The sequence below is a fragment of the Gallinula chloropus genome (assembly GCF_964237585.1).
Source record: "Gallinula chloropus genome assembly, chromosome: 6".
Classification (NCBI taxonomy): Eukaryota; Metazoa; Chordata; class Aves; order Gruiformes; family Rallidae; genus Gallinula; species Gallinula chloropus.
The window spans coordinates 15,190,755-15,217,871 of record NC_140091.1 but is presented as its reverse complement, the minus strand read 5'-3'; the positions used below and the strand labels follow the sequence as shown (position 1 = coordinate 15,217,871).

General features: G+C 37.6%; 1 protein-coding gene across 1 annotated transcript in view; it reads left to right on the top strand.

The window, feature by feature from the left end:
• The window catches only part of TTLL7 (tubulin tyrosine ligase like 7), a gene marked incomplete at its 5' end in the record, with an annotated part of 49,685 nt that overhangs the window by 4,555 nt on the left and 18,013 nt on the right, over nt 1-27,117 (top strand). Inside the window, 11 exons of the mRNA XM_084265986.1 lie at nt 2,287-2,445; nt 4,039-4,255; nt 6,924-7,088; nt 7,890-8,048; nt 15,442-15,536; nt 16,210-16,357; nt 16,435-16,508; nt 19,600-19,735; nt 20,508-20,594; nt 25,140-25,335; nt 26,831-27,111. Coding sequence (XP_084122112.1) covers nt 2,287-2,445; nt 4,039-4,255; nt 6,924-7,088; nt 7,890-8,048; nt 15,442-15,536; nt 16,210-16,357; nt 16,435-16,508; nt 19,600-19,735; nt 20,508-20,594; nt 25,140-25,335; nt 26,831-27,111 — 1,717 coding nt within the window. The remainder of the gene's footprint in view (nt 1-2,286; nt 2,446-4,038; nt 4,256-6,923; nt 7,089-7,889; nt 8,049-15,441; nt 15,537-16,209; nt 16,358-16,434; nt 16,509-19,599; nt 19,736-20,507; nt 20,595-25,139; nt 25,336-26,830; nt 27,112-27,117) is intronic.

Here is a 27,117-nt window from a genome sequence, read left to right as displayed (position 1 = left end):
GGGCTATTGTAATGGAATAGGTCTTGAATCCACAAGCTGCTTGATGATGTTCCTAAGCCATTTCTGAATAGGGCTAAGCAGGGAAAGAACAGAGCTGAATTCTCTTGTTGGAAGTTTTAGTGAGCCCCAGAACTTGTAAACAATGGTTAAGTATTCTGCTTCACGCTAGTAAGTGTTTGTATTCTACCCAGTTACATGTAACAGAAAAAGGCATGTAGAACTGATGTCCTTGCAGTCACAGTGTAATACTGTGAAGGTGTATTCATGGAGTAGTGAGTCTGTGTATTGAAACCTGTGAGTAAATAAGGTAGCAAGTCTCTACCATGTAGCACATCAGGATGTATAGGCTAAGGCATTTGGAGAGGGGTGGAAACTAACATTGAAATTTTTTTTTACCTAAAAATAGGGTAATTTCTGGCTAGATGATCTATTCAGTCAGCAAGGTAATGTTTGTAAATATATAGCAGATGGAGAGTAGTTCAAAAACATGCATGAATCATGACTTTGAACGTCTATGGTTTTTAAAACTTTTCCTGGTATTTGGTGGCTTTCATCAAAGCAGATTTGCAAAAGATAATGGTTACAGTGAAGCTGCAAAAGCACTGAACCTCCCGGGTACTTCAAGACTACTAGAGCTATTGTGGTTTCTGCAGAGTGTTTGCTGGGTAGCTGGCTAAACAGTTTGGTGACAGTGTATCTATTATACCGTTGTAGAGCTTGGCTACAGTCCTACCCTTACAGATGTGGTTGGCAGCTCCTGGCTTTTTCCATTAGCATTTGCGTCACTTAAAGGGAAAGTGTCTTATGCTGCATCAGGGGTAGTATGTAGGCTCAGCATAGAAATTAAAAATGGAAATTATATTTTAAGTCACTTTATGTTTAATTTATCCTGATGTTATTAGTTTCCATTATGAAAATAGGAGTATACCTAAGTGTATCATTTAATTAAAAAGTATTAAAATTCATCATAATGCCTTTTTTTTAAATCAAAGTTGGGAAGCTTCCTAAGTCAGTTAATTTCTTTTTAAACATCCAATCACTTTCTGTTGGTCTGTTTCACTATCCATTGTTCTTGAAAGTTTATATTTTAGATGTGCCCACCCTGATACAGAGTTTTGAGTTACCCAAACTAGTTTCACACGAGGTTATGTATGAAGTTTCAGGTATTTTGAGTACCTGCAACAAGCTAACTGCACCAGTATTTAACTCAGAAAGGACTAAATTTATTTTTCTGGGAAGTATAGTATGCTAGTCTGCATGGTACCACCAAGTCCATGTTGGGCCTGTAACTTGGCTGTTAACCAGTATTAAAGCTAGCCCCTATGTGTTTAGCCCATACTGCCAGTCTGGTATGGGCATATGCTTCCTGTCTGCCACATGCACAGCTTTGGGTGATGGAAACTTCTACTAACTGAATTCTATACCCTTTTCCCTCCTTTGCTAATCCTTTCTGCATTAAGACAACAGAGGTATAAAATGAGCTATGCTTACTACCTCAGCTGCCACAGCTATTAAAGCAGGGAGATCAGGACCTTGCTGCATGTTTTAACCAGATTCAGTGTGAGGTTGTTCCCTATGATGTCTTAACTCTATTCTGGTTTTCACAGAACGTTACAGGTTGAAAGGGACCTTGAAAGATCATCCATCTAGTCCAAACCCCCTGCCAGAGCAAAAGACTGGAAAGAAACAAAAACCCCTCTTTTAAAATTGCTTCAATTTTAGTTTTGAAATAATTCCTTGTTGTTAATATTTTTTGCACACATGAAGAAGCTCTAAATATCCCAGGTCCTCTTTTTTTTGTGTGTTGATCCTCACACATCCCAAAATACATACCAATAGGAAAATTAAAATACTTGCCAAATATCCCCACTTCTCCTAAGAAGGGGAGGAAAAAAAAATCCAGGAGTCTATTAGGTAGTGAAAGATCTAAAATGACATGGTCTATTTGAAGTTTAAATTTTTAATAATAGGAATAGCATTAAATCATCCGAGTAATTGAACAGAAGTTTAACATGAGTGAGATGACTGCCAGTAACATAATAAGCAAACATGGTCTGATGATAAGCAAAAATGCACAAGATAGTCTGCTTTTGTTGTTGTTAAAACATGCATATGAATAAGTTAGAGTGCTCTAACTATTCTTAAGCAACCGCAGAAGTTTACTTTCTTATTACAGCATTTTTCTAAAAAGGTTTTCTTGTCAAATTGTTAAAAATGCCTTTTGATCCTGAGGATTGATATGTCAGAGTGGTTAAAAGATTTTAACTCAATTACACTTTTTTACAGAATGATCAAGAGTCAGCCTCAGGAGTATAGTTTTATTCCTCGAACCTGGATCTTCCCTGCAGAATACACACAGTTCCAGAACTATGTGAAAGAACTGAAGAAGAAACGTAGACAGAAAACTTTCATAGTCAAACCAGCTAATGGTGCAATGGGACATGGGTAAGTTGTATGTTAACTTCAGTCTTCTTACTCATTAAACGTGAAATCCAGTACAACTTATACAACGTTAACAGAAGCTGTGTATTAGTAAGAAGTTTGGATTTCAAGTTGTATGATCAGTATAAGAAAGTTCATGCGTTGGACAAAGGCTTAAAAGCAGGAAGAGCTAATATATAGAGCTAAATGAAAGTGGTATTTTAATGTTGTTTTGAGAATGCATTTTCTGATGAGGCTCAAATAATTCTTAAGATCTGGATTATTTTTATTGTGAAATTATCTAAAGAATGTATTTATGGGCTGAGATTGTACTGAGCATAATGGTGGGGTTTGGTGATTGTGGGCTGCAGAGGTGTCGTGTGGGAGAAGATCAGGATCTTCCACATCTCTGAAACCCACCCAGGCACCCCATTTCATGCCAAAGCTGCAGCCACTCAGAGAAGCACAAACACATTTAAGAGCAGCAGCAGTGAGGAGTAGGAGAGACAGAGGAGACACTGTTGGGATGTACCTGGAGGTGCATTCTTGGAAGGAGGTGGTGATCCCTGTGTTGGAGGGGGGACACTCCGAAGGGAATACAACCTGCAGTTGAGTGTAAATGGTTTTGCTTGTGACAAGGCTGCACAGTAAAAACCAATGAGCTAGATACTACAATTTCATGCTTAACTCTGTTCTTGGTTTTAGGTATTTCAGTCTTGTCTTTTATTGCTTTTAACATCAATTTGGATTATGCAGTGTAGTAAAGCTCTCAGTTATTAAAAATGTATTGGAATGACTGTAAAGGTAAAGCCCCCAAATGTTGCAATTTTCTGATTTTCCAGTCCTCTTGATAAGGGCAAGGTAGCAGCATAATTCATAAACTGAAGGGAAAGGTAGCAGCATAATTCAGAGAAATGGAAAGTACTTCACTATGTTGGAGCATTTAGCACCAGAACACTGAAATGTATCACAAATAATAAAGAGTAAGATTAAGGCAACAAAGCTATGGGAATTCAGGGTTTAGTAATGGTACACTGAAAAATAGAAGCTATTACAGTTAGTTAAATGTCTGTGTAGTTAGGGGCTGCCAGTTTATAATCTCTATAGACACTTTTTCATCCTGATGTGGGGCAACTGGAATACAGAACCACTGAGCTGATCTATGCCATTCTTAGTCTTAACAATCAGTCTCCTGCTCTGCAAACATCATTGCTAAGTCAGCTTAGCACTGAAAGTTCTTTGCAACCTGTACTGTGACAAAGACTGGAAGCCTATTTTTAGAGCTGCATGGGGAAGAGTAATCACAGAAGCCAGAGACTGGTTGTTCTGTCAAACAATTTCTAAGTAGAGGGGATCCATTATTACAAATTGTTGCATCAAAGGAAGCAGAAAGTTATTTTGAAGTGGCTCATTGCCTTTTTTTCTAGTGAAGCACCATAAAGGGCAGGAAACCAAAAGTTATGTAAGCGAATGGCACTTTACCCTACAAATTAGATATGTAAGTCTATTTCTCCAGGTAGACTTCAGTCTCACTACCTGCCTGGGTGACCATGAAAATCTATTTTGAGGACTAATGTCAAAATTGTATGTTCTTAAAATAACTTCTGTTTTTGCCAGGATCTCTTTAATAAGAAATGGAGAAAAGTTACAAGCTCAGGATCACTTGATTGTTCAGGAATATCTTGACAAACCATTCCTTATGGAAGGCTACAAATTTGATTTACGTGTGTATATCCTTGTAACCTCCTGTGATCCATTAAAAGTATTTTTATATCATGATGGACTGGTGAGAATGGGCACAGAGAAGTATCACCCCCCCAGTGACTCAAATTTGGTAAGTTGGAGATCATTCCAATTTATTGTTCATACATGTAGATTTTTACCAGTATATTGTTTGGAGGAGGGGAAATAAAATGAGTTATGACTTGAGATATAATTTGGTATTCATCTGGCTTAACTTTTGCATTGTCATTGAAAAGAAAAAAATAAAACAAAAGATATGTAACTTATGTTTTTTATAGAAATCATAAGTATGGCTACATTATCCTTTCTGTATAAAAATTAATATGACTTTGCATGTATATATACACTGTAGGGTTTAAATTCTTAATAAAAGAAAGCAAAAGACTTCAGTTATTGACATTTAACCCAGAAAAAATGAAATAAGGAAAAATCCCTTCAAGAACAGTTACATTACTTTCTTAGACTCCTTTGGGGTGGTGTGGTGGGTTCCTTTGAAGAATACAGGTGTAGTTTGGAGCCCAGTACAAATGATGTATTTGGAAGAATTCCAATATTATATGAAATCACAGAATGGTTTGGCTTTGAAGGAACTTCAAAGATCACCAAGTCCCAAACCCCTGGATGGGCAGGAACACCCTCCACTAGACCAGATTGCCCAAAGCCTCATCCAACCTGGCATTGAGCACTGCCAGGGAGGGGGCAGCCACAGCTTCTCTGGGAAACTTGTTCCAGTGCCTCACCACCCTCAGAGTGAAGAATATTTTCTTTTTCCCTAACCTGAATCTATCCTCTTTAAAAGTTTAAACCCATTACCCCTTGTCCTATCTCCACACTCCATGACAAACAGTCCCTCTCCAGCTTTTTGTTCTAAGGTCTCCCCAGAGCTTTCTCTTCTCCAGGCTGAAGCAGCCCAGCTTTCTCAGGCTGTCTTGATAGGAGAGGTGCTCCAACCCTCTGGTCATGTTTGTGGCCCTCCTCTGAACTCACTCCAGCAGCTCCATGTCTTGTTATGGTGGGGCCCCTGGAGCAGAACTCAGTAGTCCAGGTGGAGTCTCACAAGGTGGAGTAGAGGGACAGAAGCATCTCCCTTGACCTGGTCACACTGCTTTTGATGCAGCTTGGGACACAGCTGGCTTTCTGGGCTGCAAGCACACATTGCCAGGTCACGTTGATCTTTTCACCAACCAACACCCCCGAGTCCTTCTCCTCAGGGCTGCTCTCAATCCATTCTCCATCCAGCCAGTAGTTGTACTTGGGATTGTGCCGACCCATATGCAGGACCTTGCTCTTGGCCTTGTTGAACCAATAACTATATTTGGAATAGTTTGCTTTTAATATTTTTTTATTGTTCATCTCAGCATTAGCAGCACTAAAATATGCTCTGAGCAGATAAGCAGGACAGGCAGTTGTTTCCCTGTTCTCACAACTGTTTGTGTTGTAGTTTGTCTGTTGTATGAAATAACATGGCTTATCACTAATGACATTGTTCTCTGGATGACATTGTTCCAATAACTTTAGAGTAAAGATTAGTTCAGATGTTTAACAGATGTCCTAAACTTTCTTTTTTTTTTTGTAGTCTGAAAAATAATTGCCTTTGAAATAATTTGAATTTCACTGAAAGATGACATTTATAATGACTCAGAAACAATAGGCTTCAGAATGATTCTCAGAGCAGTAACTGGAAGCCATGGGAGAAATTCAGTACTTGTGCTAATGCCATAGACTGTTAACTAACTTGTAATTAAGTTGATTTGGTTTTGTTAATTTCATTAAATTTTTTTAAAACCTAAGTATGTGCAGTGAGATAAACGACAGCAGAAGCTTTGTGTTATCTGTTTGCTATGTTATCAAAAAGGAATTGAAAACAGAAGGCTTATGGTCAGTTTAGACCATCAGCTGCACTCAAGTAAGGAATCAATTGTGACAGAGAACTGTCACTGTGATAGGGACAGTCATCATGGTAGTGTAGGCGAAAGCTGAATTTAATAGCTGTCCTGGGAGATAATGTAAACATAAATCATAAATTGGCCTTGGAAAAGTAATAGATTGGGTTTTTTTTAATGTGCAACTCACAATGTGGATCTTTCGCTGGTGATGTTTTGCTCCATGAAGGAACTGTAGCACTCACTCATTTACGTAATGTATATCTTGAAACCTCCCTCCCTCTGATGTGTGGCTACCAGCCAGTCAAAAATGAGCAATTTTGGCAGATATCAACGTGGCAGATGAATTTATATGTAAAAGATATTTTAAAGTATCACTATCATGAGAACATTTCTCATAAATAAACTACAGTGAAAGCTGAAATGTGGGATTGTCTATGAAACAGATGCCAGGGTGTTTTTTAGCACTTTGAAAGTAGCACTTCGAAATACCATCTTTATTGTTTGCTTCTTGTGGAATGTAATCATTCTGTAAGTTATGCTCATTGCCCTTCACTTTTTTAGGTAGTTGTTTACATACAGACCTGTAAAAATGGCAGATACATTATATTGCCTAACCAGATGTTGAATGATAGGTCGGTTGACTGCAACTGGCTTAAAGAGGAGCACAGGTTTTGCTGTAAGAAGGCTGAACGGGCAGCGGGTGAACCCTCTGAGAATCAGGATCACTAAATCTGCACGTGGTGCTATTTGCAAATATGAACTGATCAAATATGTCATTGTTGAGAAAGCAAATTTTTTTCTTTTCATGATTTTGAATTGATCATTCTAGAGTTGTATTTAAGGATTTTTACTGTCTTTTCTCCCTTTTTTCAGAGTCAATTGTATATGCATCTGACTAACTACTCTGTCAATAAACACAATGAGCACTTTGAACGGGATGAAACAGAAGACAAAGGAAGCAAACGCTCCATAAAATGGTTTACTGAGTTTCTGGAAACAAACAATCTCGATGTCTCCAAATTCTGGAGTGATATTTCAGTAAGATAAAACTAATATGCTTTTCTTTGTAATGTATGCATATTCTTAGACAGTTAATTACTTCTGCCATCTGCTTTACTGGAATCCAGAATGATCTTTGAAACTTTGTTAATCCACTTTCTCAGCAATGCATGCCACAAAGGACACACTATAAATGATGGTTGTGGTTTTTAAAAAGCTAAATTCAGTTTGTTTCAGAATTTAATGTTAAACTTTTTCTGAGGGACAAAAGCCCCTTCAAACAGTTATTCACATAAGTAATATGATACAAAGGAACCATCCCATTTAAATTCTTGGAGACTTTTCTGGAGTTTAACATGAACTTTATGTGTGAATATTTACAAAATTATTGCCAGCATTGCATATATCTGCAGACTGGAACCTGTGCCATTGAAGCCAGTAGTTATGTTACATGTTATTTGAGGTGAGGAATAGGCCTAAGACTCTTTGAGCTTAGGCGCCATCTCTACGGATTATTCTGAGACTATTTATTGAAAATTTATATTACAAAATGAAATACATAAAGATTGGATGTTCTATACTTTGTTCCCAATATACCTTTAGCATTTAAGTTACGTACATACTATGGGAAGTGTAACAGTATACTTTAGAGCTATATTAAAAAATGAATCTGCTACTAATGGGAATAGTTTATTTATTATAGATCATTTATTTGGCATTTTAAATCTTTTAAAAATAGATAATTGATGAACTTCTAGAGGTTAAAGTAAGAAGCACATTAGTTCAATATATACTGGTGTCTTCTCTCCTGATGAATTTTTCTGAAAAAAATCCCTACAGGAGTTAGTAGTGAAGACTCTCATAGTTGCAGAGCCACATGTTCTTCATGCTTATCGCATGTGCAGGCCAGGGCAAGCACCAGGAAGTGACAGTGTCTGCTTTGAAGTCCTGGGATTTGATATTCTGCTGGACAGAAAACTAAAACCATGGCTCCTAGAGGTAAACCTCTTTAAACAAATGTAAAGTAAATTTTTAAGAGTAAAGTTAACCAAGCCCCAGATGAATACATTTCTATGTAAGAAAAGTTCCAAAGAAAATCTGTGCATTGCAGGAGTTACTGGTTTTGAGTTCATAGATGGTGCTTTTTCTCCAGCATCCATATGGAAACACTGCCTTGCAGTGATTTTTGGAGACTTGCATAAAGGTAATTTTCTTCCTGGAGGAATGTTGCATTTCAGATGTTTTCTAAAGTTTTAATGAAAAATGTGATGTTAATCCAGCTTTATTGCAGCTGAAAGACCTTGTTTATAGCAATTAGGTGCCACATAGATTTCCTTCATGAGTATCGCTCTGTATATGGCTCTGGCAGCATTTTGAATGTATGGTCTTGATTTTCCTTTTTTTTTGTTTGGGGAATATGTGTTCTTTCTCTCTCCTGTGGCTTTTAAAAGCACCCATGTAATCAGAGGAAGCTAATTTAGTACACATGAAATGCTGTCAAACAATTGCCAGGAATGGACTGGAAGAAACATTTCCCCTCTGACATGTAACTTGTACAGTTAATCTTTAGTGGTGGTTGAACATGTATTCAACCAAGAATATTTGAGGCTTTTCTACTGTATCTCTTTAATTACACTATTAATAACAGATACAAGGTGTTCAATTGCCTTTTTTTCAGATTGTCTCATGTCATCATGTTAACTGGATGAGAGGCTGGAGTTAAAAAGCAGAATATATTACAAATCTGTCCATTGACTATGATTTGGCTGCTAGTGATGAAAATGTACACAATTTACTGAACTATAACCTTGTTCTCAGGGCGTTCATACTGTCAACAGTTGTTTTGTCATGCTTATTTCTCTCAGGGGTTGGGTATAATTTTAATTAGTAGAATAGAAGTTCTGTTGCCATGCACACAGGCATATTTGCTGGCTTTGATGTGCTAGCCAAAAGCAGCACACGACATGACCTTAGCCTATTCGACTTTGACATCTTATCTTTTTTTGTCAAGCAAAGCCTACTATCCCTTTGGTTCAGCTCCACACTACCAGATTATCATCTCTAGGTTGCCTGTAGTTTGCAGTCTGTAGTTGTTTAAATACAGACTGATGCCTGTCTGTGTATGCATTTCACCCAGCCCTGTAACAAATGGTGACAGACCTCTTCTGTGAGAGAATCAGCCTGTGTGGTGAATCCATTCCGAAGGTCACCCCTTTCTCTCCTTGGATGTTTACATGCAGGATGGAGAGTTTAGGGGGGGGTTGATTTGCCATTTACGATAATTGCTCTCAGATGAGAATCAGACTATCCCAGACTCCCTGTTTGTCAGGGAGGAATTTCATAAGGTTGTAAATGCTGTTCTGGTATTTTGGGTTGCTGGAGAGTACTTCAGGACTTGGAGTTCTGTACCTGGTTATTATTTTTAATACAGAAGTCTAACTATTTCCTTTTCTGCTTTTGGTGATAAAGGTATCCTTCAGCTTACTTTGCCAGACATAGAACTAAACTAACAGAAATTTCAAACTTTGAGACTTAGTAATTCAGTTTCTGTACTCATCCATCAATTTTTACTCTGCTGGTTCATTTTTTTTGCAGCACTCAGAACAAACACACAGTATACACATGTATGAATGTGCACTGTATGTGTACTGCATGTAGTGTAACAAAGATCACGTATGCAGTGTGTATATATGTACCTGTACATAGTGTATATACAATGTGTGTGTGTGTGTATATTCCCCACCCTGCCCCCCCAAATGATTCTGAGCTCTTCCTCAGCTTTCCACTCTTATCTTTTTCCACCATTTCCCTCTTGCCAGCTTGCCCTAAGGGGAGTGAATCATTCTTTCTAACAGTGGTAACAAGTACTAATCACAAAGCCCCGAATGTTCCAAGTCTTATTGTAAAATTGCCAAAATAGGATTAGGATAGTAAATCTCGGTTCATATTTCCATAGCTCACATAACTTTTCTGTTATAAAGATAGCTTAATAAACTATTTAAAGAAATAAATTTTACAACGTTATGACTCTACTTTCCTGAGATGACTTTTGTTTTTATTGCCGTGATGCGATGGGAGCTCTCCTGTGCCTTGATGCAACTGAACTTCCGGAACCTTCTACCAAAGTGAGGGCAGTGAGAAATGCATGATTGCCATCTTGTGGCACCAAGTGTTCCTGGCAAGCAACTTTGCAGTCCCAGCAGCACCCATCCTTTCTGAGTAGCAACAGCTACCTCTATCTCCTTTCAATTCCCAGAAAATCCAGTTTTACTCTTTTGGACCAAGATTTCCCAGCTAGGTTGTATTATATACATAGGAAAATGATGAGACAGTTGAAGTTCCTGGATGGGCTCTGGCCCCTGTGATTTCTTACATCCAGATCCGCAGATTTATTATTTAGTGTAACTGAAATAGCAAAATCTGCTGAGAACTTTATCCATGCAGTTAAAAGGACTTCGAACCTCTTAGGCTGAAGTATCCAATTATTTCTAATTCATATTAGTAAAGTAGCTAAGGCTCACATGTGCAAAGTGTCTGCTATCTACTCCTGTCTATTACCCTTACCCTGCCTGCGCCTGTGGCAATCCAGAGGCCAACAAGGAAGGGGTGGGACAGATTGTCTTTCCCCCAAAATAGTTAAGTAAGTGGCTATAGCATGTTCTCAGTGTGTTGTGTTCTTCATCGGGAAAAACAGACTGTAGATAGCAAGGTTTCTATACTTTTTGGTGTGGATCATTGGGATCAGCTTCTGACTCCCAGTGCCAAGATAATGAAGTGGCAGAGTAGGGCAGATTGGATTTGTATTTCACTGCCATGGAAAAAACCACCCTTCTGCTTAAGCTTAGGAAAAGGGGGTTAGCACTCTCACAGTTTGTAAGCTTAGAAATGAGTGATTAGAATGAACTTGATGATTGTCTCTAATCAAAGATCTGCTCAATGATAGCCACTAACAGCATGCTGTGTGATAGGATTCTTACGGTTTATGAGTTTATTTTGGGTTTTTTGAGTTATATTGTTAGCAATCTCAATCACTTTAATAAAGAATGAGATCCCTTCCAAAACATCCATGCTGTCCTACAGATTGAACAAAGATGAAATCCCTGTCATTGAAAGGGTGTAATATGTTATTAAATTGATTTTAGGCTTAAAAAATCATTCATGTAATCTCCCTTGATATCTGAAAGGTCTTTTCCATAGGTATGTGTGACAGACAGTGGAGAATCTATTTTCCTACTCCATGATAATAGGCTGCAGCAGTGGGAGATCAGAATATGCACTTTGTTTTGGCATGTGAAATGCCAGGCTGAAGTGTATCCAGTGTTTTGGTGAAGAAGAAAATGGTGTATCTTACATGTTTACAGCTTAATTTTTGTAAAGTCAGGATCCTTTGCAAATGGAGCTGGGGATGGGTGCCTTCACAGGAGGTACTTCAACTTATGCTACTTAATTTAAGCATTACAGATATGAGGTCCTCTGCTGACAAGTATGTAATTAGGAAATATACTGAGATACACAACTGCTGTGCTTGCAAGCAGTTTGATTAATTGTATGTGCTATGTTCAGTTAAATTTTAATTATGAAACCAAAGTTGAAGGTTTCAGTTGAAGGAATTAAAAACTTCTGAGGACAATTCAGTTCCATAACAATTGAAAAGTCATAGTGAGTTAGGAAGCTGAAGGATTATCACCAGTGAAGCAGATATTTGGGAGACAAAACCATGATATTGTGAAAATAATAGATGTGAGAAATGCTAGGGTCTATACATTGTATTCATTTATTAAGCAGTTGTTTATTTTACTGCATGTTGCTGTATACAACAATGAGAAAATTTTAAGTTTTGAAGATGCTTATCCAAAGAAACCTGATGCACGACATTTATACCGCTGATTCTGGAGCTATGACAGATCTGTCCTGAGGAGATTCACCCAGAGAGCTGCAAGCTTAGGAGTGGTAGATCAAGCATTTGGGTATTTCATTCCATCAAGTAGGGTCCCAGGTAGTCTATAATATGAAGACACAATTAAGGGAAAAGGCATTAGTTATGTCTGAGAACAACTGAGTGGAGCCTTGAGAAAGTGTTATGGGGAGAGGCTGCTGTGGTAGCCAGTTTATTTACTTGTGCTCTTTGCAAGGAGCTGTATGCTCTGGAGATTAGATTATCTGCTGCTTGGTTTTTTTCTGGCATTGATGAAGGTTTTTCTGCTCTTAAAATGTTATTTGTGGCTTAAACCCTTTGTTTTCTGATTTAATTATGTCAAGAGTATGAGTAGCTTTGCACATCACACACACGCGGTGGGTTATGAAGTTTTTGGTAGCAATGCTGGATGAAGATGTTCCCCATTTTTATACATCCCATAACTCCATCTACACACAGTTATAAGTAAACTTTTTAGCTCACATTTAAGGGCAGCTGTCATGACTGCCTCTTGAAGTTTCTGTTAAGAGAAGGGAGATGCATGGAACAGATGAAGAGGGTTAAAGAGGAAGTTTGTTGGTGACGCATGGACTTGATGATCTTAAAGGTCTTTCCAGCCTTGTAATTCTGAGGCATCCTTGCATATAATCATACTAAATCGAGAGGCAGTTCAAGTGTGCACACAGGCAGTTAGCATGGGATAGATAGTGACCTTTAAATTTACACCTGTTTTCTGTGTACTACTTCTCCAATGATCCCGGATGCTGAGATTTTATTTGTACTGGACCTGCAGCTACTGCTGCCTGAAACATATTGCACCAAGGCAAGTTTGCCATAGCTATCTAGAACTGGGTCGCTGTTTCTACTGGCTCTCTTGTAACTCTTCAGGACAGAGGGCACAGCAGGATTGGGATCTGAAATGTTAGTCATGAAGGATATGTAAAAATATATGAGGATGCTGGCGATACAGCAGTGCCTCAGCTTTAACTGTGAATGTCATAGCTCTCAGCCTCATCAATGGCTGCATTAAAGTGACAGAAACCTTAGTGTGGAGTGATTGTGTAATGTCTCATAATAGCATTTTACTGCATAATAGCACTTCAAATGCCTTCCTATGTCTTCCCTAACACCGCTTTAATTTTCTGCTTAATAAACACAGTCAGTGTGGTTTTGTTTGTTCAGAGATGCCAGATGTACATTTTTGGCAAAATTCACCCTGTAGGAGGGAAACTGTTATTTAAATTATTTTACACTTCTCATAGTGTTCACTCTCACTGGTGCTTATGTAACATATTTATAACAGTTTTATTAATGCAGAATTTATGCCCAATATTATACTTCAAATTGTTAGAAGTCTAGGAAGTACCTAAACCCAGTATGCAACAGTGTGCACTTTTGTATGCTCTCAAGTTGGATGCTTCAGTGCTGTGTAAGTGCTTATACATCTGTACATGTCCAGAAATTCAGTATTGGACCAACATAGTGTTTTACGCCTAGCAAATAAATCCTGATGTCTAACTGTAGTTGCACTGGATTGAAGGATTCAGTGTATGTAAAAAAAATTAGAAAATAGTTTGTGGGAAATTTTAATAAATATATTTCTCTCTGTTCACCTGTTTTTAATGCATGCAAAAGCACCATTTCAAATCAGAATATTGTTAGTTGCTTTATGTTCATATGGAGTAAAAAAATTCAATACATGGTACAGAATGTAATTTTGTTTAATATGTCGCATTTGTCCTGCATACAGAGTTGGGGCTTGATCTTAGGTCTCTGTTTTCAGCCCAGTGAGCTTTCTGTATACTTAAGTATTTGCTGAACTGACTCCATATTACTTCTTCATGCATGTTTTTATACATACATAAGTCTGATTATACAATATCTCTAAATCATAATATTCCAATTTATTTCAGGTATCAGCTGTATTTATTCAGTGCAGCTCTAGTTAAAGTATTCTGTTTAAATTTCATGTTGAAAAAAAAGATGCACTGTGTCTGGTTTTGTCAACTGCCAATATTCTTTGAGGAAATGCTCGAGCACTGGGTTTTAATCTTTGTGCTTGTTTCTCTGAATGTTTAAGTTTGCTTAGCTGAAAGTGGAACATCCACACTTAAAAATAAAAAAGAATGTCAGTAAACATTGGTACTATGACAGAAAAAAAAAGTTAGCCCTTGTGATGTGACAGAAGATGAACAGGTAGTCTAAAATAAGTTGGTCACTTAAATATTTGGATGCATGTCTTCCAAAAAAGATTTTTTCACTATTTCTGCTGAATTTTTGTGATTCTTTTTCTTTCAACATCAAACATCATTGCTCACTTTGCCAGCCAGTCTGCAAAAACAGCAAACAAACTGATTCTCAAATCCAAGAGGGTACTTTTAGCTACATGCCTATGTGGTGGGGCACCTGGGATTTGGCAACAGGACAGCCAGAAAAGTTCTGTCACACTACTGTAGACTCTCTAATGTATCTAAAGTGTTAAGCCACAATTTTAATGAAAGGCTTTTGCCCTCTGCTTTGAACATACCAACTGTATCCCACTTACTTCCGTGGGGTACAAAGTATTAGTTTTCTCTTGGGAAGTGAAAATCACTCACTTCAGAAACTGTCCTGTAACCAGCACTGCTCATTCCACATCAAGGTGAGATTCCTGCCTCTCGTTAGTACCTGTTGCTCCTGTATAAATTTTATACCAGCTTGGAAGGTGCTCCTAGAAATGTTGACACAAATACTTCATTATCCCTCCCCAAAGCTTTCCAAAAGGTGATGTTGTTCTGCAGGGGCTCCAGAGCATGGCAGTGGTTATGTGGTGGTTGGTTGAGACGCTTGCCTGTTATCTGTGTGATTCAGTCTTACTGATTCCCAGTTGCATTTCCCTGGTTTCTCTGTATTTATGGTAACATTTTTAATCTCTTATTGTGTACTTAGCTTACAAGCTTTTTGTTACTGAGACTGTTAATTATTTTATGTTTTCACACTGTGTACTCAATTAATAACTTAGACCTCTAGGTGTTGCTGTAAAGTTTATCTGAATAGTTATTTATAAATATACTTGAGAAGACCTTGAATTAGAGCTTCTTTCTGTCCTTATATAGTTGTTTACTTTTTAGAGAAGTATTCAAAGTTGTTTTCAGACTGAGAACTAGGAAAGAGTTTAACTCCTCCTGTGCTGGACTACCATATATAGCATGGCACATAGTCTGTTATAACATGTTTAACAGCACTTTGCATGGTACATTTACTGCTTTTAGCCTCCAAGAATAGATTAGACTGGATTCAGAGTGTGAGTACTTTAAAAGTTCATTGTAAAGTGTCTGGATAACTTGGTGGCTGAAAGGTACATGTCCTGGCTCTCTTAACATATATTCTCTTAATTTTTGTTATATTTGAAAGCATAGTTTCTCCAAAGCCTGTTAAAATAGATGTTTTCACAATGAATCTGTACATTACTGAGTCTTCTGCATCTTGTTTTTCCAGATTAATCGTGCCCCAAGCTTTGGAACTGATCAAAAAATAGACTATGATGTAAAAAAAGGCGTTCTGCTAAATGCGTTAAAGCTTCTTAACATACGGTAAACTTGTCCTCTTTTCTTCAGTCTGGCTCTCTTTTCTGTTGCTTTACTTTCTACCTACCTGCCTACCTACCTACCTATCTACATTTGAACTGGAGTAAGAGAAAGTTAAGACTTTTTTTTTCTACCTTCTTATTTTCAAAATATAAATGTTTCCCTTGTCAGTTTTGCTGTTGAAATTAACCCCAAATTATTTTTTCTTCTTGCTCAAGTGCTAGCAAAAAATGATATTAATAGTAATTTTTATAATTTTAAAAGGATTTTTCAGACAGATCTCAAAGTGGGGACATGAGTGCACTAGTGGGCACGTGGCCACGCAGGAAATTTGCCTTGGTGATAATTTCACATACAGTCAAAGACTGTAGTTCTCTCTGCAGGAGAACTTTGTAGTTGGGATATGTTGGAAAAAACCTACGTTTCAGGAAAATAGATACAACCATGTTTGTGTATTAAATCATATACACAGTCATTGCAGTACATCTTAAAGCAGGACAATCTTTTAGCCATAAAAAATAATATTAAAAAAACCCCTCTTAATGAGTCTTTCAAATTTCATTTGATAGCATAAACCACACATGACTGACTAAAAATACAAGATTATATACTTGAGATCAAAGTGCATCTCTTCTCAGCTGCATTGGACTGACATAGCTGAATGTCATCTGTGTTTCAGGACGAGTGATAAAAGGAGAAATTTAGCTCAACAGAAGGCTGAGGCTCAAAAGAGATTGTATGGTCAAGGTTCAATGAAAAAGCTATTGCCAGGTTCCTCAGACTGGGAGAAGCAGCGCCACACACTGGAAAGGAGAAAAGAAGAACTGGTAGGAAGAAAAAATGCTGTTTATTGCCCATTGCTTATGTTCTCTTTGTCTTAGTTGTCTTATTTATTGATTTGTAGAAGGAAAGACTTGCACAAGTACGTAAACAGATTTCCAAAGAGGAGCATGAAAATAGACACATGGGCAACTACAGGTAATTATTTTGACTGTTTTAGTAGGAAGTATTAAGTGCAATCTTTAGGAATAATGAAACAAGTATTTTTGGTAGATGATAATGTTTTGAAATTCCCTGCCCATGGAAGGGGGGTTGGAACTTGATGATCCTTAAGGTCCCTTCCAACCCTAACCATTCTATGATTCTATGATAATGTTCTGCCAAAAATGTGTAGGCATTTATAGAAAATATATACATATACACCAAATAGTAAAGTTTTTTTTTTCCTAGACTGTTCTTGTTTTCATTCCCAATTTTTGCATCCACCGAGGAATTTATATGACACCAGTCACACCAGTGTTTGCTTGAAAGGCATGATTGTTCCTGTTTAGTGTACCCAGAACCATGGCTGTTGTTATGGGCCTGTTCTGTAATCGAATATGATGATTCTTATCTCTAGGCAGGGGAGCAATATGTGTCAGTATACATCTATAAAAAAATCAGATCTGAATGTTCTCTGTGAGGCTTGCCAAAAGTATAGAAACTTTATTAAAGCTTCCATCATTCCTGAAGTATTTGAAATAAAGTATTCATATTTCTGCACTTTGATCTTGGATCTTAGTAGGCTTAAATGTAAGTATCTTCAGATATGTTCAAAAGGAAGCTTTAACTTGCTGGTTATACTAGGCATTGGCCAGAAACCAAGAATTTTCTTTTATGATTATGATGTTTTGTTGTTGTTTCATGATACTTGCTTCAATGGGAAGTGAAAGCAAGGCCTATGAATATTTGGTGAAAGGGAGTGGAGTACTGCTAGGATTAGATGATGGGAGTGTTTGCCCACTCTTTATGACATTCATCCAGGATGTGGGAGGTCTGAGTTCACATATTTTGTTCTGAATTAGTCAGAATGCTGTTCTTCATCTCTGCTTTTTTTGAGAAGATGTTCTGTTAATTCCCAGTAAAGTTCTCCATTTAAACATAGATGCTTCCGTGAAATTTTCATTTTTGATGAATTAACATTTTGCTTACTGAAAGTCTTTCTTTTTACCATACCCAGTGTTAATTACATCCTTTCTTGACATATGTGGAGTTGAACTAGTACATCAAAAAAACCCTCAATGAAGCAGTTGTTTTTTCATGCTACTTAGACTGTAAGAAAGAGTAACATCATGATGCTTTAATACATTTTGCTTTTTTGACTGAAAACGAGCCAAATGTTCTATTTGTTGAGCTTTTTGCTTAATATAAATTAATGAAAATAAAAAATAGTTTTCCTTAGGAAATTGTGAAGTGTTATTTCATGAGGAATGTGCACATCTAAAAGGACAGAAGAGCTTTGTGTTTTCTTATCATCATGTGTTTGCAAAAAGACTGAAGAATTAGCAGAGCTTGGGAAGTAAAGGAATCTTGGCTAGAGATGCAGAAAAATTTTATCTGAGCATTATGCAGTATTCTCTCCTCGTGACATTCTGCAGAGCAGGACTAACTGATGTCAGGCATTGCCATGGAATCATGAAATTATGGGTGCTACTATTGCTGCATAGATTAATACTGCTTTCTGAATAAAAATCCAGAGAAACCTCAAACAACCTTTGTAGGTTTTGATTTAATTAATAGATGTCAGTTCAGCAGTTGGCATAGGCAACTGCCTGTCCAACAGCACAACTAGCCCACTGATTCTAGTAGGAGTCCTGGGGCAGTCCAAGTAGGAGCCATGCTTTCAAGCTTTTATGCATTCCTGAGGAACTGAGAAGGATATATATGACTTTGAGATGGCCTTTAACTGCAGTGTTATATGTATATTAACTGCAGTGTTACATATATTAAAATGGGTATCATATCCTTGTAGAATGCTTTGGGTAGGAAGGGACCTCAGAGATCATCTACTTCCAATCCCCCTGCTGTGGGCAGGGACACTTTCCACTAGACCAGGTTGCCCAAAGCCCCATCCAACCTGGCCTATCCTTTCTTTAAAGTGTTCTCTGGCGCTTTTTCAACAGTGGAATCAACACCATTTAGAAGTGTTAATTGCAACTAGATTGGAGTATCTACAGGTATTTTATACAACTGGAGCCCTCTTCAGTTGGCTGTAGAAATCTCATTTCTTACAGAAGTAAGTGGGATGTAGACCCAAGTCTCATGGGGTTGTAGCCATCCTTTTTCACTGTAACAAAATCATCACAATTTCCTGACCTTTTCCAGGAGGAAAATACTGAAGAGGAAAAAGGAGAAAAGACCTTGTAAAAACTTCTCCAAAAATCCACAAAGACATAAAAGTCACATAGCGCCAAGTCAGTGTATAAATGGTACCTGTGCTTTGGCAGTGCAGGCAGAACTAACTCATGGATTACCCCTTACAATATATTAGAAATTAGTCTTCCATCTTCAGCATTTCTGGCTGTGTTTCAGGTATTCATGACAAATGGAGTGGTTTTCTTCAAAGACCGTTGTTGCTTCATGGGCATGAATAAATCATCAAGTTCTGCTTCTCATACTGTCATAGTCTCTTTACCTGTGATTTTTAGACAATAGTGACCTAGCTGGTCTAATGGAAAATCAGAGCCACCCTTTACATCCTTACATCTGTAACAGAAAATATGTTTCTCTTATAGTACTTCTTTCTTCTTGTTCATTATTTTGATTTACATTCGAGTACAGTACATATTCAGTCTTTAATTTACATCATGCCTATTACCTCAAAGCAATTGTGCACATTTCACTGTTTTGTGTCCTTCTATTGCTAATACAAATTATTTTGTATCTCTGAATTTTACGTGCAGTATTTTAGTTGATATTTCAGGAATTGTTCACACCTGCATGCATCATTCACACCCACAGAAATTTCAGAGTCCTGCAAAGCAGAGTTCTGGCATATCCCTGGACTGACCTTCATGGTATCTCTTTTGACTGGCTAATTGCTGGTTTAAACATAAATGTGTTCACTGAGTTAAAATTCGATTTAGAGAGCAATGTTCAGAGTGTATGTTTTATGATAAGTTATTATATAATTTACAGACGTGATGCACGTGAATGAGAAGAGACTGAATTAGTGGCATTATTATTGTTCCTAGTGTGATAAGTAGCTCAGCTTCTTTCTTAAACCAATTTCTTTTTTCCTCTATTTTAGGCGAATTTACCCTCCTGATGATAAAACATTACTTGAAAAGTATGAGAGTTTATTAGCCACTGCTTTTCAGACATTTCTTGCTGGGAGAGCAGCTTCACTTCAGCGGGAAATGAATAACCCTTTAAAAAGAATGAAGGTACTGAAGCGCAAGAAGTGTTTGCTTTAGGAGTTATTTATCTTGGAATTCATGACTTTGGGGATTAGTTTCACGATAATCACGTGTGGTGGCTAATAAAGAGCATTTGGTAATGTTTCCATCATTTTAGTATTATTCTTTGTGCAGCTTGTGGGTCAGTTCCTTGAATCTGGATGAACTGCAGTGGACTCAGGGTGGAGACAGGCTACATGGCTTTAAGCTACTTTTTCCATTTCCCTGATCCTCAGCCTTACCCCTGGCCAAACCAGAGGTTGGCAGAAACTGCTTTTGAGCTGGTAATTGCCTCCTCCTTCCTCCAGTAATGTCCCCAGCCTATTCCTCCACTTGTTTCAATTGGAACAAGAGATATCGTAAAACCAGCTCCACTAGTTTAAGGCATCCAAAAACTGTGCCTACTTATGGAGTCAGAGAGAGCAGAAAAATGGCTACATTTAAAATAGCCAACTAATGTGGTGTAATTTGAAATCTGAGAAATAATTTCCCATTTTTGTAGTTGGCACCATTCTGCAGTTTTACAGGACTCTTTGTTCAACCCTTTCTTCAGACTTTCATTGTTAATAAATGTTAAGACTTGATTTCAAGCAGAGATGCATGCATCAGAAGAAAAAATTTTATATCCTCTGGTGGAAGAATTAATAGTTTTATTTCAGTAATCAAAGTAAACTTAGATTCCTACTGCTTGGTGCTTGAACTGTGGAGACAGGGGATGTGTCCTGCTTTGAGTTAATTGTAGCGAAATTCCTGTTTCTAGGAGGAGGACATTTTGGATCTTCTGGAGCAGTGTGAAATAGATGATGAAAAACTAATGGGAAAATGCACCAGGCAACGAGGACCTAAGGTATTTGCCTTTTAGATGCCAATTTTGTATTTCACTCTGTAGAGAGGTATTCTGAGTATCTTAAGTGGGGATTTAGTTAGAAAACATACACCAGGATCAGCTTTCTCAGATTGCTGTTAGCCTTTTTTTTTTCTAAAGTATGAAGAAAAGCATAAACTACCATTTGTCCAACTAAATTCCATTAAAATTTTAACTGTATATTAGATCCATTTTTTCCTCTCTCATTTTGAGTTGTCATGCATGGCAACAACTGCTGTACAAGAGATTGCTTGATTTCAGTGTGTAAAATTATTTTTATATCCATAGCCTATCTCAAAAGAATGCTTTCATCTCCAATCGATTAGTGCCACTAAGGAATTTTGAGATCGTGGCATAAAAGGCACTATGGAAGCTCAAAGGATTAATTATGATTATGATGTATCTGCAGCTTGCTTACTTGCTAAAAGGGTTGTGCCATATATCTTGGAGCCTGTTTTGTATCCAAAGTCTGTTTTTAAAGTGAACATATATTATTTTTAGCTTAATGCTTCCTGGTTGTGTGCATAGTTCATGCAAGTCTTTGCCTTAAATAAACTCTGTATCTCTGTAAAGCAGTAAAGATAAATAGTTTGGGCTTGGCTACAATAAGTACATTTCTTATATTCTGCAAACTTTTTAGGTCAAGTCTGCTTAGAAGAGCCTACATTTGTCTTCCTGAGCTGTGATGGATTTGTTTATGGATGCATGTAAATTCTTTTTACAGCATGTTTCTGATGACATGGTGTACAAATATGGGAATTTCTGTACAAAATAAAGGCTGACAATGGTCCTGAGCTTGCAGAGATACTTTATATATGTGCAAGAATCCAGAGGGCTACATCTGATTAGAGGTGTGCATACTGGAAAGAGGATCTGCATACCCAATCTGGTATTAAGATAGATTTGCAGGGACCTCATTACAAACACAGGGATTTGAACTAGTGCTTTAACAGTGGTGGATTCATTTAAAGAAGAGAAAAAAAAAATAATCCAGTCCACCCTGGCAACACACTCATCTCACATTCTTGAGGGATTCTTTGCCTTGTTTTCAGTTCTTTAACACAGAGTCACTTAATTTAAGACCAACATTTCAGTCACGTTCTTCCTTTTCCCAGAAGCCTGTCTTTTCCCAGCAGCCCTCTGAGAGCATCTATATGGCTGGCTGTATGCACACAGACTTGATCTATACAATCTCCACACTGGCTGCACACAAGTCATTCCCAACCTGGAGACTATAAACATTTAATTAGTTTTCAGATGGAGTGTGATCAATTTGTGAGTGAGACTATGTGACACAGTCTTCTTTTATAGTAGGCATGTGGATTCCATAGCTTTCAAGCTGCTCTAAGAGCATAACACTGTACTTATAGGAGAAATAAAAGATTGTGTATAACCAAAATTGCCATGACCAAAATTGGTTTTTTTTGTCATAAAATCAAAAGGGAACACAATGAAACTAGTTTTTCCTGGTAACATGTGTGCTTCATGCTGTGCAGAATCTCTATTCCTGCATCATTTTTATGGTCCTGATATACCTCTCAGTCATTTAAACTATGCTTACAGTGAAGCCATGTGAGTGGAGACTTCCCTGGCTGCATAATTCCCTGTGCACTCCCTTTGAAACACAGATGCCCTTTGTGGATGGTCCTTGTATCTTGTACCAAAAGAGCACCACCTGTTCTGTGCTGGGAGGGATGTAGTGTCTAAATACAGATCTGTATGGATATCTGGTGAGTGAGGTGGACAGTAGAATTTACTGTTGCCTGCTGATCTATCAGCTAAGAGAATCTATTCAGCTCTAAAACTCATCTTTGTGTAATCTTAAAATCTTGCAATAAAGATCCATTATCAAAAAAGTACCGTATGCAAGATGTGACAGACAAAAACATAAGGAACATTACTTTTCATGTCATGTCACCCAACATGAAATGTTCTTTCAGAAGGCCGTTAAGTCCTGACATCCCTTATAAGTCAGTGGCTGGCTTGCTGACAAAAGCTGCTGCTGGGAATAGTTGGGAGAGGAAGAAGTTTTCAAAATTTCCATATATTGGAAATTAAAAAATCCAGAATATAAAAAATCTTGTGAGTAATTTTTGTTACAAAATAATCTTGTAAGTAGATCACTGATATTTTTTGTTATCTGCAGTTAAGATCTAAAAAAGAAAAGGGAATTGCCACTGTGCCAGAATAAAAAAAAATAGTATTGAAAGAAAATTAGTATTGCCTTATAGTTAGGAATAAAAAAAATCATCACTGGAAAGGATGACAATTTATGTATTAAAAAAAAAGCCCTGAGAGCATTACTGTCCAGCTACAGACAGAATATTCCTCAACATGCCATCTTTTATATAAAATACTACTTTATCTTTATTCCTTCATTCAGGATAATCAATAGTGCAATAGAAATTAAGAAGTACTTAAAAAATAATCTCTAAAGTTACTTACATTACGCTTTTGTATTTTAACACAAGACAATAATTATTTCATACTTCAATGTTTTCCTCCTCATCCTCCTCCGTACATAGAAACATAAATATACATATACACTTGTGTGTGTGTGTACATATATGTATGTCTGATGGACAGAGTGTGTGTATATAATAAGCTTTGCATGAAACAACTATTCCATATTTGCTGAAGATTTTTCCTTATTTTAGTTTGAGTTGATTAGGAGCTCAGAGTAGAAGACAATTCAAGAGTTTCCCATGACAAAGGCATTATCTACCTATTGCTGAATTCTAGTTAAGTTGGGAAACCCATCTTGGCAATGTCTCGTTTGTTTGCATCCTCTGGAAGGCACCTGATCCTTCTGTGTTGTGAAGTTTGCTGGGGTTTATTACATTGTGCCTGCTTGTGCAAGGAAAAGAAGTAAGGAAATAAAATAACAGATATTTTAGAGGAAATGAGCAGTTGGTTTTATTTTTATTCTTAGGATGTGAGATGAGTTTAATCAAAGAAAAATCAGGTTAGCATAAGGGTAAAATCAAGATGATTAGAATTGCTAATCAATCATATTCTAAGCGGTCAGTTTAAACCCAGGTCTAGTTAATATTTGTCATTATTGCTTCTTTTTGCCATTTCTTTGACCTTTCTTTTTATTCTTCGTTAATTGATGTGAAGTCTTGGTCAGATTGTTCTTATTGTTTAGTGTAGAATGTGTTGCATGTCATTAGTGGGAATGAGATCTTAAAGATCTGTGAGTTTTGATTGAAAATGTTTATTTTATCTTGTATAAATCATCAGGAATGTCTGATCAATATATCTCCATGATCCACAGCATTTCAAGATTAGGACATCTCTTTCTGAGAAAGTGCTAAGTGTTGAGGCACCTTAATTTGTCCTTTTGGCAGGTAGATATAAAAATATTATTTGTGTAATCTGAACAATTGCCAGGGCACTTCTCAATGGAATATCCTTCTTCAACTCTTCCTTATCTGGTCTAACAGCTTGGGCTTGCATAAACATACTGTCACTTTTAAGTTAGTGGCAGAAATCTCTTTCCTCCCTTGCCTGGAATAGAAGTTTAGGTAGAATATGTTTACTTTACACTCTGAGGGTATCTTGCAGGAACAGTGTCATTCGGGCTTTTTATTTTGCCCTTCACAATAAATCTTGGGGTGTTACCTTATGGTAAGATAATAGGATAATTTAAATTCATCCGAGGGTCATTCTATTTCGCTCTGACTCAAAATATATTCAGAAATTGTGACTTTTTTTGAAACCTGAGTTTTAATTGCAATCTATTAGGTGAGTCAGAAGATACAGCCATCCTCATAGCTTCTTATAGGTGAGAGTTACTGGAAAGAAAATATGTTGGAAAAAAAAGTGACCACATGAGCCTTCTTAGGACAAGAGATATTGCATTTTTTGTCTGCCTAATGATAGATGTAAGAAAACAAAATTCATTTGCAGTTTCTGCTCTTGTATTGGTGTCCCTGTTTCCCACTTTTGGCTTTTTGTCTCACAATATCCTTGGTAACAGCACAAGATTAATTACCTAATGACATCAGAAGCCATGTGCACATAGGCCACCAAATCCACCTAGCAGAACTTGCTATATTCTCCCAGTTTCTGCAGGATTAATCACTTTCTCTTTCAGAAACGTACCAGCCGAAGTTCCCTGATGTGTTTCTTTACATTGATCATTGTTAAGCTATAGCTTCAGTTATTGCAAATATCAGTGAGGGATTGAAACCAATCGAAGTGGTGTTCTGTCTCACTTGATTTATGATTTCATACTTCCCCTCCCTTCCAGTATTGTGCTGCTCTCCATCAGAAATCTTAGGATTACCGTGTAGTGAGTTTAATTAAATATTTAAGCATTTGCTTTAAACTTAAGGACAAACTTCCAATCTAATTGGGGTGTGTGAGTGTTGAAATATGTAAAAATGAACCTGCCTGAGTCAGGAGCCTACTGTGATAGTTCTTTGGGGATTGTGAAGGAAATAAATTTCTTGGGTGTTTTTTGTGTGGTTTTCTGGAGTTTGAGTCCAACCTCCCTGTGTTTGTTTGTTTTGCTCTCATTAGCCCTTGTGTTCCATGCCAGAAAGTGCACAACCCTTAAGAAAACCTAGGAACTACAACAGTGACAGTAGCTGTGATAGCAGTAGCAGTGTGTCAGAGTCGGGAGAAGAAACTGAAAAGGAAGAGCACGTGGAAAAAAAAGAGAAAAAAGTTTCATATGATCTTGAAGAAAATAAATGCAAATCCTTGGAACGGTCAGGTAAGTTAGATTGTCACTTTCCCAAGCAAGTCTGGCATTCACAGAGGATTCTATAAAATGCTTTAGTATTTTAGAATGCATCAACATTTAGAACTCAGGGTTAAACTCTGGTTTGCTTGTTTTGTCTTCTGTAAAATATTTTCTAAATTAATGAAAATTAATTTAAAGAAAGGAATAAGATTAATATTCTTTTGCAAAGTATGCTAAATAGAAAAATACACCTGGGCTATCACTTGGGCTTCACTTGGAAATGGTGTGACTGTTCCTTTTTGCTCTTAGATTATTATTTGTTTTTTGAGCAGACTGTAATTTTTTTCTCTGCAAGAACTACTTCTATTAAGCTTGAATTTGCAGGGATATGGAGAGGATAAGGAAATGCATCTAGAAACAAATAGAAGGTAATACATTCCAGATGAGATCCCAGCAAAGGTTTTTCAATGTGATTGTTTTCTTGCTTGTGGCAGAAACTGGATGTGAGCGTGTTCAGTTGAACATGGTAGATGAAGCATATTTGTTTCTGCAGTGTATTGGCTCAAAGAATTTCATCATGTAATTGCACACATGTAATGCTGCTTCTCTGAATTTAAATTTTCATAGCAGCATCCTTAATTTGGCAGGTGACTGAATTTAAAAGCTGCACAACTACACAAGAGTGCATGAGGGTGACTGGCTCTGCAAATATGGGATCACATAGAGATGGCCACAAAGATGATCAGAGGGCTGGAGCACCTCTCCTATCAAGACAGCCTGAGAAAGCTGGGCTACTTCAGCCTGGAGAAGAGACCTTAGAGCAGCCTTCCAGTACCTAAAGGGGCTACAAGAAAGCCTGAGAGAGACTGTTTGTCAGGGAGTGTAGAGATAGGACAAGGGGTAATGGGTTTAAACTTAGAGAGGGTAGATTCAGGTTAGGTAAGAGGAAAACATTCTTCATTCTGAGGGTGGTGAGGCACTGGAATGGATTTCCCAGAGAAGCTGTGGCTGCCCCCTCCCTGGCAGTGCTCAAGGCCAGGTTGGATGGAGCTTTGGGCAATCTAATCTAGTGGAGGGTGTCCCTGCCTGTGACAGGGGTTTAGGACTAGATGGGCTTGAGGTCCCTTCCAACCCAAACTGTTTGATGATTCTATGATCCATTGGCCACACTCTCTCCTGCTGAACATTCTTAGTCAGGAAGCCACACGTAGCAGTCACGTGCTTTCAGACTTACAGGGGACATGCACTCTGTTGTAAGTCTGATGCATGTTATAAAGGACTGAGGTCTGCCTGATTAAAGCTGACTATGACGAAGAAATAGATGTTCTTATATATTAGGTAAAGTGCATGCTGTTAGGGTATCTGATGTGACTGGCTACTACATATATAGTTGCTAGCCCATACTGATTATAGTAGAGCATATGTGCTCACATGTTGGTCATGTATGTTGTTCATGACAATGACTGAAAACAGGTGTTGTAAAAAAAAAAAGACTAATGATATAATTTATATAATTTTTCTGCAGGTAGAGTGAACTGGAAGCCTGCAGTTAAAAATATGAAGTCTCCATCATATTCATCCCCCACGTCATCTGCAGGTCCAATAAGGCGTTCTGTAAGCTGCCCTCGTTCAATATCAATACTGACCACGCAGTCACAGGCAGCTGAGCAACGTCCCCTTTCAGCCAAAACATCTCTGCAAACCCAGCGTGCATCCTTGGTGAACAGGTCTCATTCCTTAAATCGCAGCCCATCTTCAGCCAGAGTCCCTCAGACACCCAGCTTGGGAACTATGAACTCTTCAGGGGTGAGT